Source organism: Triturus cristatus, chromosome 7, assembly GCF_964204655.1.
Source record: "Triturus cristatus chromosome 7, aTriCri1.1, whole genome shotgun sequence".
Lineage (NCBI taxonomy): Eukaryota > Metazoa > Chordata > Amphibia > Caudata > Salamandridae > Triturus > Triturus cristatus.
Window position 1 is genome coordinate 619,411,382 of NC_140590.1, and position 13,359 is coordinate 619,424,740.

Here is a 13,359-nt window from a genome sequence, read left to right on the forward strand (position 1 = left end):
AGTTCCTCTCTCCCTATATCTCTGAGTAATTTCCTAACATGGGCTAACCAGGGGATAGCACCTGCCTTTGGTAGCAATAAGATGGTTTTCAATTCTTCCTGAAAGATGGCAAGTTCAGGAGTGCTCCATAGTCGTCGCCAGTACATTACTGGTCTGGAGGCGACCATGTCCGCACTTGGTTGAATACCAAGGTCCATCCTGAGCGGCTGTATAGGGGTACTCACCGGGAGTGCAAATAACTGCCTAAAAAATTTGTTTTCTGACTTATTTAAAATCAAAGATGGGTTGTGGCCCCAAAGTTCCGCACCATAAGCTGCCATCCCCCTTGCCTGGCTTTTGTAGATCTCTACCAAAGGGCTGATTAATTTTTAAGTGGCTTTTTTTGAGCATCTTTAGGATCCCCCCTGATATCTGGGCGAGTTTTAGATTTACTTTTGAGATCTGGTCGGCCCAGGTCATTTTATTATTGAGGGTCAGGCCAAGGTAATCAAAAGTATTCACCCGTTCTAAGGGCAGTCCATCCAGTTTCGGTATGGGACGGTTGGTGGTATCTGCGTGAAACACCATGTATTTGGTTTTGTTCACGTTAATAATTAGGTTCCTTTTCCTACAAAAGGTGGCAAAGCCATCCAAGACTCTCACCATACCCATAGGTGATCTGGACAGGAGCAGAGTATCATCCGCAAACATAAGTACGGGAATTTTCCTGCCTGCCAGCTTAGGGGAATCTATGTCACTCAAGGCCAAGATGTCATCAACAAGTCCATTCAGGAAGAGGGCAAAAAGTGTTGGAGCTAGAACGCAGCCCTGTCTAACTCCCTTTTCAACCCTGAAGGGATCTGTAAGATCTCCATGGAGTCCAAACCTGACTCTAGCAAACGTGTCCTTGTGGAGGCGTTATAATAGATCACAGAGGTAGAGAGGTACGCCCATCCCCTTTAATAGCTCCCAAAGTTGGCTGCGGTCCACCATATCGAAGGCAGACTTTAAGTCAACGAACATGAGATAAAGGCTGCCCCCTTCTAAAATTATACTTTTCCAGTGGATCATTTGCAGCCTAAACAATTGATCCACAGTTGACATTCTAGCTCTAAATCCCACCTGAAGGGGGGTCAGAATGTTAGTTTCCTCAATCCAGGTTTGTAATCTCCCTAAGAGAATACGGGCAAAAATCTTCTGGGCAACATCTATTAGGCTAATTGGCCTGTAATTTGCCGGATCCAGTGGCGAGCCCTTTTTATGTATTGGTATGATCTCGGCGCCGGCCCAGGTAGATGGTAACGGCATTCCTGCTAGAATTGCATTAAAGAGGCCAAATAGATATGGAACCCAGATATCGGGCTCACTTTTAAAAAGATCACCTGGGATCCTATCTAAGCCTGGAGCTTTATTGGGTTGGACTTTTGTAAGAGCACCTCTAACCTCGCTGAGGGTACACATCGGGGTCAAAGCCTGAGTTGAGGGTAGGCACAAACTAGTGTGGGTAAGGGAGGTGGACAGTAGTGAGGGCTGGATTGCGTATAATTCTTTGAAATAAGTACGCCAGATTTCTTGCCCAAGATTAGGTTGAAGCGCTTGGGTTGGGCGTGACATTCCAGTTTTAATTAAATTCCAGAATGATCTTTGGTCCCTGTTTTTTAATGCATGGGAGATTTCCTCCCATCTGCTAATTTCCCACTCTTTTTTGGCTTCATGAGTAATTTTCTTAAAAAGGGCCCTAGCTTCCTTTATTTTTAGCTTGGTTCCATTTTTAAGCGTTGACAAAAGCGATAACTTTGCTTCCCTACATGATTTGTTGAACCAAGTAGGGATCTCCCTTGTGGATGGTAAGTTTCTCTTAATTGCCCGACTAAGGTGGGACTCGAGGCTGGCACATAGGATGTGTGGCTCCTATCAACTCAAAGTCTAAATGAGCCTCTGATGAGGTTGGGACTACCATCAATTTCTCCAAGAGAGGATAGATCTCAGAGTACATTGCACCGAGATTTCTATCGGATAGGGCAAACTTCTCCCATCTAACTCTTCGAGAGCCATCAGATATAGTCAAGGGAACAACACTAGGTGGAACTATAGGAGGAGAGTGATGGTTTGTGAAACCCTCCAAGGTGACAATGATGGGATTATGGTCACTTTCGCTGCGTCTGTAAACTCGTAAGTCCAAAATCCTTGGCCACAGTCCCATACTAAGCATCATATAATCAATGATGGACGTTTGATCGTTTCTCACAAATGTTGGATTACCTGGACTATCTGCGGGGAACCTACCATTACATGCCCTTAGTGAGTGGGTAAATGTCAATTGAGTAAGTTGGAGAACCAGTGGAGTCCAGGCCTTCGTGGGATAGGAGTTGGAAGGTGGTATAGCCCACTCCTGATCCTCTACCTGGGATACAGGGGAGGTCAGCCCATTTAAGGGTTCGTAGTGACAGTTGAAGTCCCCACCGATTACCAGAGTGTCAGTGTTAATAATGGAGCTCAAGAGAAAGTCCAAACTACTCAAAGTGGGGGACTCCTGGCCGAACCTCACAGGGCGAGAGTATAAATTTATGATGGACAATACCTGGTTTTCCCTCTCGGACATAACTACACACATAATATCCGGCGAATCAGTGCTGATTCTCTTGAATGCACATTCCAGATGGGTCCGAACCCAAATAGACAGCCCTCCAGAGGGCCTTCCCCCATTTGGCCTTACTGCAGATTCCCAGAAAGTGGCAAACCCCACACGATGATAGGGCTTCAATGCCCATGTCTCCTGAAAGAGGCAGATGATATGGCCATCAATGAAGTCCCCCCAATCGGGGAGATCTAACAGCCGTGATAGTCCTGCGACATTCCAGGACAACATTTTCAACCCCATAGCCTTGTGTGAGGGGGTTGGGCAGGGTAGGACCTAGGGGAGATAAGTGTTATAGGCAATGGAGTTCTTGGGTTTCCATTTGCAGTGTTAGATGTTAGGCCTAGCTCCGTGAAGGGATCAAAAGAGGAGGGGTTAACAAAAGTGATGTCAGGACGGGGCACTATTGGCTCAAGGAGTGGTGATTCGGTTGTCTTCAATTCCATTTGACGCAGTAGCCTTGGGTTGGGGCATCCACCTAGATACAGGGTCGAAATCAGGGCAAGGGAGGTGCCCTGGTCAGTACCTAGAGATAGAAAATTCCTATCGTCTAGGGATTCAGGACATTCGAGGGACGATACAGGCCCATTTATAAATTTTCCCCGTGGGCCAGGGTCATAGGCAACATCGAGGTGTTTCGAATTATCTGGGCCTGTGGATGCCTGAGGCTGTATAAGTACAGCCAGGCTCTCAGTTGGCTCTGTCTGGGTCATGGGAGTGGACCTGGGATCAGCAACCAGCTCCAGTCAGTCGATGCAATCCAAGGGACTGAACCTATTATGACAAGGAACGTTAAAATAGGGAAGATGTAAATCGGTCTCTTGGTTTCCGTTATGGCCTATGCATGATCTCTCTGCAGGCAGTTGAGCAATAGGTAAATTCCTCCTGTGGTTTGGTGCTCCCAGCGGGTAAAAATATGAAAGGAGGGGGGAGTGAATTCCATCAGTCATATTATTCCAACCACCCTCACCCACGTACTTTACCACCCTAGGATCTTTAAAATTCACGATTATACAATCCCCCTTGATATTCTTCACACCCCGACCTACCCATGATACTCTTCGGACCATCAGGAAGCTGGATCTGCCGGCGGGCCAACAGGATCTGGACACGGGACCGCGGGGCCCGAAGGCGCGCCGGAGGGAGCCCGAGGCCTAAAAAGGCGGTCCATGGTGGCAAGAAACTCTTGCACCTGTTCGGGGGGGGGGTCACCGACGGACCCGGGTAAGGCGGGTAGGCCGCGAGACTCCCCGGCTCCTCTCCCCCTTATCCGCATCCAAGGACCGACTGGGGGACGTCGGAGAGCGAACACGCTTCTTTGACTTTTTTTATGTCGTCGCTTCCCGGAATCCGAGGGCGAAGACTTGGAGCGACGACTGCGGCCCCGCGAGTGGTCCCGGGAATGGTCCCTGGACCTGGAGCGGCGTTGGGATGAGTGTCAGACCTCCATCAGCTTCCGGCACCGCTCCCTCAAGGCCTTTGGGGCCATGGCTCGACAGTCCTGGCAAGACCGGGAGTCATGGTCGGTCTCCAGGCAGTAGAGGCAAACAGCATGGGGGTCCGCCACTGACATGTTGCTACGGCAGGCCCCACAAGACTTAAAGCCAGGCATCCCTACGTGCACCAGGAGAAAAAAGGGGAGACAAAAAGTCTCAAAAGAGTTGTTAAAAAGTGACTAAGGTGCGTGCTCTATCAGTATCTGCGCTTGCTGGCGCGGAAAAAGAAATGAACTGACGTCAGCGCGCATGGGTGGCGCCTAAGTAGTCGCCGTGACGTCACCTCGGCGCCCGCGACGCTAGTGATGGACGCAAAGCCGCACGACACCACCTACTGACGCGCAGGGGTACTGCTACAGTAAACTTTCCGGATCCAGTCTGACGCCTGTGGATATTCAAAGCTTCAGGCTTCTTGAGACACATTTGCGATGAAAATTCACTTTTTTTCAAATATTCTTCATAAAATAAATCCATGCAGCTAATTTGTTTCACTTCTACACCATTAACTTCCTCAGGGATTATATTCTCAACAAGTTGTCCTAGAGCAGAGGTCTTCAAACTTTTTGATGCTGAGAACCCCTTGTCAAATTTTTTTAGGCGCAAGAACACCTGACAAAAAGTTTGAGAACCTGGTATTCCTAATCGACAACCATAAACTCCCCCAATTCCCACATTTTTACAGTGGGGAAATAATATTAAACAGTGTTTAGCAAACCTAAGATCAGTGAGAGTGGGGGCGTGATCAAAGGTGTAGCTAAAAACAAAGGGTCTCATTTATAAGGAATTGGCTTAGGGCAGCGCCGCAAGATGAAAGGGAGGGAATGCATCGTATTTATGAAATACTGCGCATGCCTGCCCTTTTCCCTTGCGGTAGTGCACAAATTGCTGCCTAGCACCAACATAGGTAGGATTGTTTTTGTGCAAAAAAGGCCTCCTTCCTTTACTTCCTCCACTTAAACAATCCCAAGAGGAGTTTTTCTTTTTCTATGTGACCTGCAGAGCAGCACACATGGAAAGAGGAAAAAACAAGGAGAAATTAAGACATTTCTCCTTGTTATGCCACCGCTGGGGAGCCGTAGGTTCTTGGCATTGCCCCAGGTTTAAGTGATTTTGTAAATCTGGGGCAGCATCAAAATCCATGGGTGTTGCGTGGAAACTCCCACACAACGCCCATGAAACGCCTCCTTGGTACAGAGTAAGGCAACGCACTGACTTTCCCTGCTTTGCCTTACTCCAGATCTATAAGGCCATACAAAGCCTACAAAGCCATGCAGGGTAACTTTACGCCACCTCTTGGGTGTGATTGAGCCGCCAGAGTGTAAAAAACAAAAATTGATGCTTTTGCGGCACCAGCTTCTCATTAATAAGCTCCAAAATACTCTGTATGTTTTCAAGTCTTTCACCCTCAGGTAGCTACATATAAAATAATGGGCAGTGTAAATGAAAAATACATTTTAAAAAGTTGTTACTCCGTGGGAAATGCACTGTAGTACATTATTAAACCTCTATTAGTTAATGCACTGCAGAGGTCTGTGTGTAACCAGAGAGCCACAGAAATAAATCTTGGTCGGTGCAGTGGAGAATAGTGACTTGTATATTTTTAGTGCTACGAGGTCACATCCTGTGACAGAAAGCACTGTGAATACGCAAGTCGTTATTTTATACTTGCATTACACACAGTATAACAGACTGATACAAAATTTGCAAATAGTTTTACGATAAAATGGTGCTACCTGAATGTAGATTTTAGTAATACCATAGCATATGTAATGCAATTTATTTTTTGCATAACTATCCCTTCAACACCTCCTTAGTGGTACTAAGGGCTGTGTAAAAAACAGTTACGATTAAAAGCATGCACTTCACAGTAACGTTGTTAACTCTTTCCACTACCACTCAAAAAAAAAAATTATTTGTAATAAAGTTTGGAGTGATTCCATCAATTAACACCAAAACCGGCTCCCAAGCACCAGTTACACTTGCAGATTAACAAATAGCGCACATTTGCATTTCATTTAGGTAAGCGGGTACCCTGGCATGAAAGATTTTCACAGCAGAGGAGACTAAATTAATGAAACTTCAGCGGAAGCATTTTAACGATCGAAATTAGCAGCCCTGGGACAGTAGTCTTTTTCCTAAACGAAAGCAAACGTTTTGGATTGCAGGCACTAGAGAGGCTGTGGGACGAGTGCCTCTCTTCCCAGCACTCCACAGCCCCCATGGGGGCCTAGCCCCACAGATTGAAGACCTATGTCCTATAGGCCTCCTGGCACTGAACCCAGGGCCCCACTGCACCTTGCTTGTAGCAGTACCACATGGAGGCGTTGTGTGTGAGTACTTGCACTAGCCTTCCCTTGATGAAATCGGTAAGGCTTTCAGCACCAAGCAAATGGACCGCAGCTCCAACAGACTGATGTGGAAGTTAGGCTTCCGTCAGAAACCAAGGGCCTCTGAACTCCACCTTTCCAACCCAGCACTTAAGCATCCATCATCACAACCCCTCTAGGTAGGAAAGTGATATGGTTCTCACACTAGTCAGGTTGCAGTCGAGCAGCTACCACAGCAGATTTCTCCGAAACCTGGACGACATTCAACAGGGTTCCTTTGTGTTGTACTCACTGTGACTTCAGATTCCACTGCAGAGCCCACATATGCCACTTGACTATGCCACCAAGCAAGATGCAGGAACCTAACAGACCAAGAAGTCTCACAAATGTCTCTCACTGAGATCCAGGACCGAGGCTTAAACTTCAGGGTCAGCGCCTGAATGTCTCTGACTCACTGCAGTGGAGGAAAAGCCCTGAACTGCACCGTTTCCAAAACAGCTACTATAAAGTAGAGCTTCTGTGAAAGAGACAAGTGTGACTTTGGCTTATTGATCTAGAACACCAACATCATCAAGAGGCTCACTTTTGTACGGAGGTGGTATACAACTGACTGTGGCATGACTGCTTTCCACAGCCAGTCATCGAGGTAGGGGAAAAGTGGTATCCCCAACCTCCGAAGATGGTAGGCTACCATCACTTTCATCAACACCCAAAGGGCACTGGTAAGGCCGAAGGGTAGCATGGCAAACTGAAAATGTTTCTCTTTGACCTGGAACTGCAGATAGCACCTATGGAAGTGCAGTAAGGGAACAGCAAAGTACACAATGTGTAGGTCCAGGGCAACTATCCAGTTGCCTGGATCCAGGGCAGATAGAACTTGAGCCAGGCTAAGCATTTTTAATTTGTCCCTCCGTAGAAAGGCATTCAGCAACCAAAGATCTAAAACAGGACAACGGCCTCTGTCCTTCTTCGGAAGGAAATAGCTGGAATAACAATCCAAATCAGACGTCAGCACTTTCTTGATGGTGTTAAGACCAAGTTCCACTCCCCTGAACAACAGGTTTACGCGGAAACTAATATTATTCACCAGTGTTAGACCAGGCATCTTTTGGCGGGAGTTCCTCTTTCTGCTTCTGACCACCTGTTTTTGTCTGTATGTTGCATTTAGTTTTTGCTGGTTTGAGGGACTTTGCCCATGCTGACCAGTGCTAAAGTGCAAGTGCTCCCTGTATAATTTTTTATTGGCGATTGGTTTATCCACAATTGGTATACTTGATTTACAAGTAGGTCCCTAGTAAAGTGCTCCAGATGTGCCCAGGGCCTGTAAATCAAATGCTACTAGTGGGCCAGTAGCACTGATCGTGCCACGCACATGAGTAGTCCTGAAAACATGTCTCAGACCTTTTTTGTCACTATTGCAAGGACTATCTCCCTCGTAGGGTAACATGGGAATTGCCTTGAACTATATTTTAAGTGTAATTCCACATTGGCAGCAGATAGAGCTTTGGGGTCTCTAAACTCACAATTTAAAAATACATCTTTTCATGAAGTTGTTTTTTAAATTGCATGTTTGAAAATGCCACTTTTAGAAAGTGTAAACACAATACAACATCAGGTGGTTGTGAGATTCAAACTCATCTTTACTTATGCATGAGGTACATCTTACTCAATAAACATGACCTCAAATTACTTTAGTAGTATTTGAAAAAAACATTTCAAACTTTCACAATTGGTGTGGTGAAAGAAAAGAAAATCCACATTTAATTCAATGGATGTACAGTGAATAATGTGTGAAAAACCATGAGCAAAGTGTTGAAAAGATACTGAAACAAAAAATATTGTAACTCAGAATAAATACATAAGTTTGCTAAAATTCAGTCTACACCAATCCAAAACTTGTAAAACAAGAGCAAAACATTCACAGAAAACGCTCTTGGTGCTAGGACATTAAGAGGGTCCAGATGTATCTATTACGGGCTTACAAATAATTGCTTTTGAACAAATCAATCTTAAACATCCATATTGATACTCATTGAACTGGGCTCCCCCATTGATCCTGATCTACGCGTTTCGAACCCAAGACGTCTTTGCAGGTTCTCTTCAGGACAAAGGTTTGTTGAGTTCTGTAAGGGTAAAGGGAAAGACTTTTAAACTAAGTGATCAGCACACTCCAGTTTCTTTAGTATAGCATGGTTATCATATATTTACCTATAGGGCACGAAAAATGGCAAGGACTCAGATTGAGGTCCATCTTAACTGTAGCTCATTGAATGCATGATCAATCAAGTGCCTCTGGTTTGAAATGTTGGTACTGTAAGGGGACACATGGATCATGGATACACATCAATGCAATATCAAATAATTGAATAGGCTGCTTCTAGACTACTTATAGAAATTAATGTACCTTGGGTTATCGAGGTTTACACTCGTACACCAAATGAAGAGGGCAAGAGAAGCTTATAAGGATTTTTTTAAAATTTTCTGAAAAGAAGTAAAGGAATAAACTTCAATACATTAGATTTTTTTGGAGTGAGTTGGTAGTGAAACACAATGTTTGTGATGGTTCGCAATTCTTCAGTTTCAAGTTTATCTTTGTGTTTCTTTGATTTTTGTGTCCGGTAGCAGATTCAGGAGCCCAGTCTGATTCCTTTCTGGAAAAAACGGAACAGACTTATTTCATTTGTTGCTTTTTCAATCACGTTTTTGAAATCAATGAAAAAATTACAACTTGGAAAAATGCTCGCATTCGGGGCTGGCTGTTTAGGCATGCTAATAATGTTTGAGGCACCTTGTTGCCGAGACCTTCATGTGACAGTATAGCGCTGTCTTTCGTGCAGCTATTGCTATTCCTTTGCATCCGCCTTTGACGTATAAATGAGCTGTTCATTCTAAGTGTTCCATTTTGTTTGACATGTTTCAAGAACGTGCACGAGCTGGACCAAATCTTGTTGATTTTTAACAAAGGCGCATAGAAACATAACATTGCGCTCATGCTGCTAAGGCTCCAGGCCGGCCAAAGATTAGCGCATTCCTTTTGATCTTTTTTTTTTTTTTTAAACTAGGCGTTTCTCTCAGGGGCCGGACCTGCCCAAGAATACTGGGAGACGTAGTGTATTGTGACCAAAACCTTTCTTAGCATACAATTCATGATTCTTTTGACTTGGCAGAAGCTCAAGATGTTTGTTTTAACATGTTCTTCGTACATTCAGGCATGGTTTTGAATTTTCTAAACAAAGTGTATTATGTAGTGTATAAAAACTTTATACACTCTGAAAACCTGAAATGGACCACAGACCGGGAAGCAGTATAATTTGTCAAAAACTTGCAGATGAAGCAATATCTTTTAAAACCCTCAGACACAGAGATAACTAATGACCTGGCATAGCCTCCATGGGATGGAATAGATCGGCGCGAAGCGCGCATACCTGTCAGCGCCTTGCTACAGGAGAGCCTTGCTTCCCTCTGCCCAGTGGCAGCTGGTGACGTTTGAAAGTGGTGGCGCGTAACATTATTGTCGTACTGCACTTTTATAATGCAGACAAATAGTCAGACACGAAGCTCCTGCCCACTTCCATCTCGCTCCTGACTCCTGCCTCTCCTCTTGGTTAGTGTACCTCCTTTCTCTGACTCTTATTTCCCCTCACACACCTGCCCTTGGAATGCTTGTGCCACCTGCCATCCCTATGTCTGCTGCAACAGCGGCAGTGCCAGCCAGCTCTCTGCCATCCCTTGACCTCCCGCTTCCTAGTCAAATGCTCAAGCTTGTACTGTTGTACAGGGCATGCGAGGGTGTGAGTGATTGACTTTTAATAGCTAACTGTTGCCTCCTGCAGCCGAGGACATCAGAGTTTGCACTCTTCTGTCTGTTGCCAGAACTACCCTTGCAATAAGAATGTGCTAACTCACCTCACCTAGGGTGGAACACGTACACCATGTTTTTACCTCACTAATCACGATACGCCAAGCATTGTGCTCCAAATCGTTTGTTGTCACCGACTTCTCACCCAGATTTCAGGCCGACGTAACACTTGGGTGCGTGTGCCAGCGGCTGCGGAGGTCCATCTCCCACCCTCCTCCGGTGAATCCTGGGGGTGGGGAGGAATGCTACAACTTTTCAACCCTCTGCCTTCACCATAACCTGCAGCTGGCCCCCTCACACCCCATCCCCCAACAATACACACAACAATATAATTCTCCTACTTCCGGACGCCCACAGATGAATATGACCCCATTCACCTTGCCGCAATTACCCCAGTTTCCCACCCTAGTTTGTTACGCAAGCCAGTAGTTACGGAGACCAAACACTGAACAAGAGACATGACTCCTATTATAGCTATAGCAAGACACACCACGACATGGCACGGACACAACATGGAAACTAATAGCTAATCTCACTAAGAATGTACCCTCTCAAGCCCCTGATGGACTGGTTAAATTACAATGTGAATTTATGATAATCGTGCCAATGGACAATACAATGTCAATGTACGCTGTTTTGGAAAACTCAATAAAAATTGTTTAAAAAATAAAATGAAGCAATGTCTTTTGAAGAACGTTAAAGGCACAAGAGACCGAGTGTGAATTAAAGGTGGAATCTGGGCTTGGCAATAATCTGTTTGTTTCAGACATTTTAATTCAGACCTCTTAATACCGTGTGGAATCTCATATTCAAATACGCTTCTTTGAGAGTTAGCTTGTTGTCAATATCTCCACCTCTGGGATCTGCTTGAATAGCACTTAGAATGGTCCAGTGGAATTCTTTCGCTGTGTGACCTATTTGGTTAAAATAGTTGACCATTGGTGCCGTTAGAGTGTTCGTTTTGATGCGTGAATTATGCTGGATGATTTGTTGTCTCAATTCTTTATTAGTCTTGCCAATGTAGACATTTTCCTGCTTAACCGTTCTGTGCCTCTGCCTGTCTGTATAATACACGTCTGGGGTGGCTGGCAGTTGGGCTCTTCTGCATTCACTCTACACAGTCACACAAAGGGAGATGAGGTGTGCCTTACATATCCTGATGACCCATCACTAGGCTGATGAACCTTCCTGAGCTAGAGTGGTGGGAGGAGTTGTCAGGGACATCAGAGTAGGGTTGTGCCTCTCCTCAAACAAAGCTGTCTCCACCTCCTTGTAGTGTGTCTAGAGCCAGGTCAGGGAAAGGCAGGGTCTTTTGCACTTCAAAGACTATCCTTGGCTTTTTCAAGGGCAGAAAGGGGCATAAGTATCGAACCTCTGACACCCCAAAACCAGAAAACTTCCGGACTGAGGACATTCTGCCAGAACTGCCAATCTGCCTATTGCTTTGCTGTCCTGTGCTAGCCTGCTGCTTGCTGCATCTGTTCTAGGAGTGAAAGGACTGAATTTTTCTTTCTACATCCTGCTTCCAAGGGCTTTGATAAGAAGTCTCAGAGTCATCAAAGACTTCGCATCCCAGTGTTTAGGCTCTGCTGCTAAGAGTCCTGACTTACCAAGCGGTGCCAAATCTACTTCCTGGGCCCTTGGAAGTGTCACCAGGTGATCTAAAGAGAAAATCCAAGCATCGAATCCCAGCACCCGTTTTCTCCCTATATCGCTGCTGCCCGCACCAAAGTGTGGTTCTCGATTGGCGCATTGACCACAGCTTTCACCACTGGCCCGAGCTCGCTGTTGCAGCATGTCAGAAAATCGCCACAGCGGCAGTCCAGAGCACCTCGTCACCGATGTCCATTACACCCGCTCAGACTCTAATGCAGAACCTGGTCGGCGGCTGTGGAATCGATGCAGCGTCTGCATCGCCGCTGTCACATCAAAGCAGTGCGTCTGGATACAAAAAAAGAAAATATATATATTTAATCCTTGCAAGCAGCATTGCTGTCCAATTGCAATGGTTGTCCCGACTGAGTCCCTCTGGATTGTTCCCGACAGAACAAATCGTTTCAAGGCCATAATTTGACTCAATTCAATTCAAATAGGATATGTAGAGCGCTGCTTATCACCCTTGAGGGTATCTATGCACTGGGGAGATGCTGGGATGGATTAATCGAAGAGCCAGGTCTTTAGATCCTTCCTGAATTCCAACAGGGTGGGTGATGAGCGGAGGTGGAGCAAGTTCCAGGACTTGGTGGCCAGGTGACAGAAGGCGATGGATGAGGAACGAAGATTGTGTATAGGTTGGTGGAAGTTCACCCTGTGGGTGAGATAGGCAGGGACTTTGTAGTGAAGGGCTTTGTAGGTGTTGGTGAGCAGTTTGAACTGGCATTGTTTGCTGATGGGGAGTCAGTGTAGAGCTTTGAGGTAGGTGTGGGTCTGCCTTGGAAGGTCGAGAAGAAGCCTGGCTGCTGAGTTCTGGATGGTCTGGAGTCTGTTTAGTAGTTCACCAGTAATTCCAACGTAGAAGTAGTTGCCATAGTCCAGGTGGCTGGTGACGAGGGCCTGGGTGAGATTCGTCTGATGTCGAGGGTGAGCCATTTGAAGATTTTTCTGAGCAGGGGGAGGGTAAGAAAGCAGGAGGATAAGACAGCGTTGAACTGCTTCCTCATTGAGAGTTTACTGTTGAGTATTATTCAGTGGTTTCTTGCATTGGTCACCAGGAGTTCCATTGACCACAGGGAGTTGTTGCTCCTCAAGAGGAGTATTTCTGTTTTGTCTGTGTTGAGTTTGTGGCACCTATTTTGCATCTAGCTTGCAATGTTGGTCATGTACCTGGGGAAGTTTGGTTTGGTATTAGTCTGGTCGGAGGAGAGTGAGAGGAGGAGAAGAGTGTCATCCGCGTAGGAGATTATGTTCAAGCCATGGGATCAGACCAGGGTTGCCAGAGGTGCCATGTAAGTGTTGAAAAGGGTTGGGATTAGAGAGGATTCTTGTGGAAAGCCACATATGTTTTTTTGGTCCTGAGGGAAAAGATGGGAGGTGGACACTTTGAGTTCGTCCGGAGAGGAA

The 13,359-nt window shown here is 45.8% G+C and overlaps 1 protein-coding gene across 3 annotated transcripts in view; it reads right to left on the bottom strand.

The window, feature by feature from the left end:
* COPRS (coordinator of PRMT5 and differentiation stimulator) overlaps positions 1 to 13,359 on the bottom strand; it is a 421,602-nt gene that overhangs the window by 101,516 nt on the left and 306,727 nt on the right. Inside the window, exon 4 of one of the 3 annotated variants that reach the window (XM_085617190.1) lies at positions 8,220 to 8,563. The exons of the other annotated variants lie outside the window; for them this stretch is intronic. Coding sequence (XP_085473316.1) covers positions 8,541 to 8,563 — 23 coding nt within the window. The 3' untranslated portion in view covers positions 8,220 to 8,540. Of the gene's footprint in view, positions 1 to 8,219; positions 8,564 to 13,359 lie in introns of those variants that run through there. 3 annotated transcript variants of the gene reach the window in all.